Source organism: Crocodylus porosus, unplaced genomic scaffold (genome assembly GCF_001723895.1).
Source record: "Crocodylus porosus isolate Cpor-Errol unplaced genomic scaffold, CroPor_comp1, whole genome shotgun sequence".
Classification (NCBI taxonomy): domain Eukaryota; kingdom Metazoa; phylum Chordata; order Crocodylia; family Crocodylidae; genus Crocodylus; species Crocodylus porosus.
The window spans coordinates 122,386,008-122,392,007 of NW_017728943.1; the positions used below are offsets into that span (position 1 = coordinate 122,386,008).

Genomic DNA, 6,000 nt, shown 5'->3' on the forward strand with positions numbered 1-6,000 from the left:
TTAAACAGCTTCTGCCACTAGGACTATGCCAACACAGATATATCGAGAGTGAAGAGTGCCCAAGCGACGAGGCATTATTTACGAACAAACTTTTTCTTCTCATTACAGTTTTTTGCTACGTTACAGTTTCCAATTACATAGATTTAACTGACAAAAGCCATTTTCAGTCAACATAACTGCTTCTACATTATGAGCTTTACAAAAACTGCTACATTTTTCATTCCACTGTGTCAGCAGACTTGTGTAATGTAAATTAATCCTTAATTCCTCACAGCTACACACAGGCACTTAAATCCAGTATAAATCACTTGGCTCAACCATAAGCACACTTTACCACAGCATTCCCACTGGGTTGGCTCTTGCGAATCCCATTCTTTTGTACCTAACTCACCCTACGATTGTTCAAAAAGAACTTGGGTGCCTAAGTCAATGTTGGAAATTCCACGCCAGGAGCTAGATGCCTAAAAGTTGGGTCAGTGATTTTGCTTAGGGTTAAAAAGTCCAAATCCCTTTGTTTCATGATAATCAGTTATTCAAAAGCTGGATTCACAATCTCAAACGACTTAACAGAAGACCAAAATATTCATCCACTTAAGTTTAGGCAAGCAATATTTGAAATAGTTTGTTGAATATTAATAAATCTGTTCTTTAAAAACATATACATGCATACATATATCTGACAACACCCCCCAATACAAACATATACATATGTGATTATAATCCACTTCTTACCTTTCTCGGTTAAATTTAAGGGAATGTAGTATAGCAGGTCTCTTTTGACGCAAGTTCCATAGGTGTAGGGTATCATCAGCCAAGGCACTCACAAGAGCTCCCTTTTTAAAAACAAAAAATTAATAAGTGTAATTACATATCTAGCTATAGTTCAAGTCTGTTATAACTTGGGTAATAACTAGTTTCCACAGACTTGCTTCTAAGTAATATGAATAAAGTAAATTTATAAAAGCAGCAGATCTGACCAGATAATTTAATTAAAATATTTTGCACATGAATATTTATTTATATGTTCAATTAAGTTAGTTAAGTGCTTTGCAACCATTCAACCTGAAGGTTGAGATAGGAAATTTATTCTAATGCTTAAAAGAACATTCAACTTTAAAACTTACTTTAAAAAAGTAAATGATAAATTAACAAAAACACAAATGACTATTACTTATTATGAACATATTAAGGCACTGGATCATAGTATATAAAACACATGATGTGAGATTCTTTGATACAAAGAATACCTAATTACATAAATAGCTCCATATTGCTTCCTTGAAAACGAAACAGCCTTTGAAGAACGATTAAGTAAGCCTTTAAAAAATAGATTAATTTACTACTTCCTTTTGTGAAATAACTTTTAAAATCCTGAAATATTTGTAAATATCCCAAGTAGCAGATCTGGCATAATGGCAAAGGGGATGCAGAAGTAGCAGCAAGCTCACTGGAGCATGAGTCTAGCATCCAAAACCAGAACTTTCACTGGCAAACCAGTGGCAAAGAAGGGTACAAATCCACTGCTGCACCACCCCAAGACCTCTCTAAATCTCTCTTATATTTGTCATGTTACACCACTATCTTAAGGAAAAAAATATTTTTGCCCTACAGTCCAAAACTGAATATTCTTAGAACTCGTAAGCAAGAGTTCTGCCTAGAAACGTCTACTTCTCAACTTATACCTCACTTTCCTATATTTAAGACCCAACAGAAAGTAGTATTTCTTTTTCTCCATTTGATTTCTGCACGTGACAATATTTGAGTTAGTGTTTCTATCTGCATAGGCTATTCAAAACTGGAGAGAAAAAAATTAACTGTATAACTATAAAAATTAGGACGGTGTCCCAGGAGTAGGTATAGTATCCCAACTGATCACTTTTTAAAATTACTCTACCACTCAAAGTGATACGAAGCCTTTATAATTAACATTTCCTGCTATTCAACTAGCAACCAATTCATATTAAAAATGCTCTTGTACGTTTAACCATTTCCTTTCAGAAAATTAACACTATTATAATCTCTGTTATAGAACACACAGACAAAACTGGTTTTAGTAGTAACTCACCAGAGGTGCCTTATTTTTAACCTGGAACCAAATAGTATTACCAGTATGGCACCATGTTCTAGTAACCAAATTAAAAAGCAATACATATTCTCACATGTACTTTAAACTAGACTTTTCTTTAAGTGAAAAGAAACAGAATTGAGGAAATTATGCAAATTATTCTGCCTTACAGTAGAGATTTAAGTTTTTTTTTACTAACCTCATTAATCAGGAACTGGAGTTGGATTACTGCAGCTCCGCTGTCATGTTGGCAGTAGCATTCAACTCCTGGCCGACCGAAACTGACATTAGTGGCATTAAGGAATAATGTTTGTGTAAAACATAACAGAGTAGATAAATATAGACTTAAAATAGTGCACAGGTCTTAATTAGCTTTGAAATTCAAAGATTAGATTTGAATTTCTATTCCAAATTTAATGAATTTGACAACATATTAATAACCAAAAAGTTTGAAAATGATATGCCCATTTGAAAATGCAGATCCCCCCACTTCTTTTTTTACTTCCTGATTTTTTTGTGGGGGGGGGGGGGGGGCGGAGAGTCATTCTGACTATCCTAATAAGAAGCAAAAACAATTAGTTAAACTTTTCACAAATTCAGCTAAGGCAATCTAGGAAAGGGGCAAAGGAAGAAGTCATTCCAAAGGACATATCTCCCCATTTCTGAGGAAAATGTTAGGAACACTTGTGTTCGACAGATACCTGAAGGGCCTGCTGGCTAGCAGGCATGATGTACACCCTGGACTCTAAGCTATAAGATGGGAAACTCAACTGGCTTTTCTTTCCTTGAGTAATAAAAATAATTCCTTTTAATGCCCTGGACAGCTGAAGGACATTTATTTTATTTATTAGCTAACTCCACTATCGGTTTTACAGCTATAGATGAAGGAAGAAGCTGCAGCAGCACAACTGGACAGAAAAAAACAGGACAAAGATGCAGGGCAATATTGAAATTAGCATTGTAAAGGACGACATGAGTATTCCTTCAGAGTCTATACATTCACCAGAAAAGTTCTGATTATTCTATTAAGTCTCAGAGGTAGAAAAATAAACATGAAGACACTTTAGTGAAAAGAACTTATTCCCGGAGGGGATGAGGACTGCCTCTGGTACCAGATAAGTGTTGCTCCCAGCTCCAACACCTCGCGGGAAAATACTGAACTGCCTTTCTTGCCATCCCAGGACTGAGACTGAAAAAAAAAAATCAGTTGATTTTTATCCTCAGTCCTGGGATCTCACCAAAGCCAATTCAAAACTCTGGTACAGCACTGCTATCTATATCTAGATTGTAGTACCACACCAGAGTCTTGAACCAGCTCCACTGTGGTCCTAGCACTGATCTGGTATGATCAATGTTTAGATCATAGTAAGCACTAATGTACAAATGCTCAGAAAACTATAAGCCTATTAAGGCTTACTACGATCTAAATAAAACACATGCTTAGCGTAATATGTTCAAAAGCCTCAGGGTCTTGTTAACATGCTTAGAAGCTATGTAGTCTGAGCAACGAGTCATTTAACTTCTCCATAAGCTCCACTGTGATCCAGATCAGAGCTATGAGGGTGTCTAAATCCTCAGGGGGCCTATTCTGTTTGGTCACAGAGGCATGCCTAACTCACCTCAACAGCACTGACTCCAATAAGTGTACCACCTACCATTACTTTTACTTAAAAACACAGAACAATAGTCTAGCCATAAGACCACTCAAAGGAGCAGGGGACCTAGATTTTATGTCTTGCTTGGCCTGGGGGTATTCAAACTCTTATTTCTCACTTACTAAGAGAGACCTGTAACCACCAATCTATAAAACAATCTGGGTGGGGTATCCTGTGGGGAAGTGGGTTACTAGGCAGAAGTACAAAAAAACCACAGGACCAGAAAAAATATTAACAAGAAGGAAGATGCTTCTGTAGCCTCATGATTAGTACATACAGCAAGGGGAAGAAAAACCTGAGTTCTAATCAATGCTGCCAGGGTTATTTTTGGAGGTTTTTCCCTGTAACCACTGACTGTCTAATGTAAAATGTGTAAAACAGTCCAAGGAATAAAAACCTGAAGAGTTACCTACTGTGCAACTGACCAGATGCCTAAACTATAGAGCAACAGAAGTTCAGACATATTACCCAGCCTAGTATTTCCTACTGGCTAGCTCAGCATCTCAATCACCTTCAGAAGTGCTAAGCATTCTCTACTGACTTTAGAGCAAGGTTCTCAACCTTTTTCTTACCAGGACCCATTTGCAAAGATCGATGGTTTGTCCTGACCTACAACCCCCTGGCCCTGCTAGTGTCCAACCTACAGTGCCTCACCCCGTCTTCCCTCCCACAGCATCAGTCCTTGGCTAACAGGCCACCTTCCCCCAGAGGTAGCTGGCAGCTCCCCCCACCACTCCCCATCCCCTCCACACATGCACACATCACCACCCCTACCCCGGCAGTTCCCAAGCCCTGGCCCTCAAACCCCTGCTCCCCATACACTTACCTTCATCCGGTGCTGGGGCTGCCTCCAACAACACTGACTAGGTTACATGTTGGCCAAGCCCCTAGCAGCCCCTTGCAGGCTGGAACACTGCCAGCCTGAGAAGGGAGATCAATGCATTCATGTGTTTTTCTGACATTTGCTTGCAACCCTCTGAAATATTTTTGTGACCCACTTTTGGGTCACGACCCACAGGTTGAAAAACGCTGCTCTAGAAGAAGCCTGCTTATCTAACCTAATACAGATGCCCAACATTGCATAAAGAGCATCTTTTGTGTAGGCATGGTAAAGCTGAAAAGGAGGTGTCCACAAGGCCATTTTCAACATAACCAATAGCTGAAAGAGTAGATCTAAAAATGGGCAACTATGATGACTGAAGGCATGGAAATAATTCCATCTATAAAAAGAAGAGAATAAAATACTGGACAGAAGGTAAATCTGCTTATGATCCTTGAAATACCCACAGGAAATAGAAAAAAAGGCACTATTTAATATAAGAAACTGCCCCCTTACTGCCTCCCCTATCACCTGACCCCTACCATTGCTTGCCCTGCTGTGTGAATGAATTTAAGACAATCCCCCAATAATTTAAGACAATCCCCCAATAATCAGATTCTTCTATACATGGAAAAATTATAACATATTTATAAATATTTCCCATGTATAGAATCTAATTACTGGGGGAAGGGGGGTCATCTTAAATTTAGGGTAGTCTTGGATTCAGGTAAATACAATACAGGTACAACTCATCTGAGCCAGTACATCAATCCCTATGTTCCCATTTTATCTGATTAGAGGATTCAAACAATAACACGTTAAATGTCCCATTAAAGTTACTTACTTTGAGTCTGTTACAGAAACATGTACTACAGTAAGATAAAAATGTTTGTTTTGGGTTTTTTTCTTGTTCTTGTGCAACTTTTTTCCCCGTTTTTTTACAATAGACTTGTCATATTCCCACCATCCTAGTATCTTCATGCTACTCCCAATTGTACGACAAACACATTTACCTACAATCTCAAAATGCAAATGTTTGAAGGAATAGCCAAGAGGTAGGTAGGCATTTCATAAATAATCATATGGAATGTTTGCTAGCACAGTTGATATATTTTATTCTTTGCAGCAGAAAATACCTCATCCATCTTTTCAATGAATCACAATTAAATGGTCTGTCAGATTCCAACATACTCTTAAATACTGAACTGCATTTGCAGGACAATCTTTTAGTAACAAAGAGACAAAAAGAGGAATTTAGCTACCAGATTAAAAGTTCCTCAGTAGCATCCATCCATAATGATAGGTCTTTTAGAGACGACAATATTTCCCTTTTCCTTAAATGGCTAAGTGCTCACAAGACGTTGTATTGAGAAACAATGCTTTTATAGTATTTTTCTTCTTAAAAATCACTCTAAATCAGGAGTTATCAACCTTTTTTTATTCTATGTACCCCCGGAGGC

At 37.8% G+C, this 6,000-nt stretch overlaps 1 protein-coding gene across 5 annotated transcripts in view; it reads right to left on the reverse strand.

Moving 5' to 3' along the window:
• The window catches only part of STXBP5 (syntaxin binding protein 5), a 204,330-nt gene that overhangs the window by 148,325 nt on the left and 50,005 nt on the right, over window positions 1–6,000 (reverse strand). For all 5 annotated transcript variants that reach the window (XM_019550115.1, XM_019550113.1, XM_019550112.1 and 2 more), the window contains exons 3-4: window positions 2,265–2,346; window positions 733–833 (exon numbers count right to left, since the gene is read on the reverse strand). In XM_019550115.1, coding sequence (XP_019405660.1) covers window positions 733–833; window positions 2,265–2,346 — 183 coding nt within the window. The remainder of the gene's footprint in view (window positions 1–732; window positions 834–2,264; window positions 2,347–6,000) is intronic.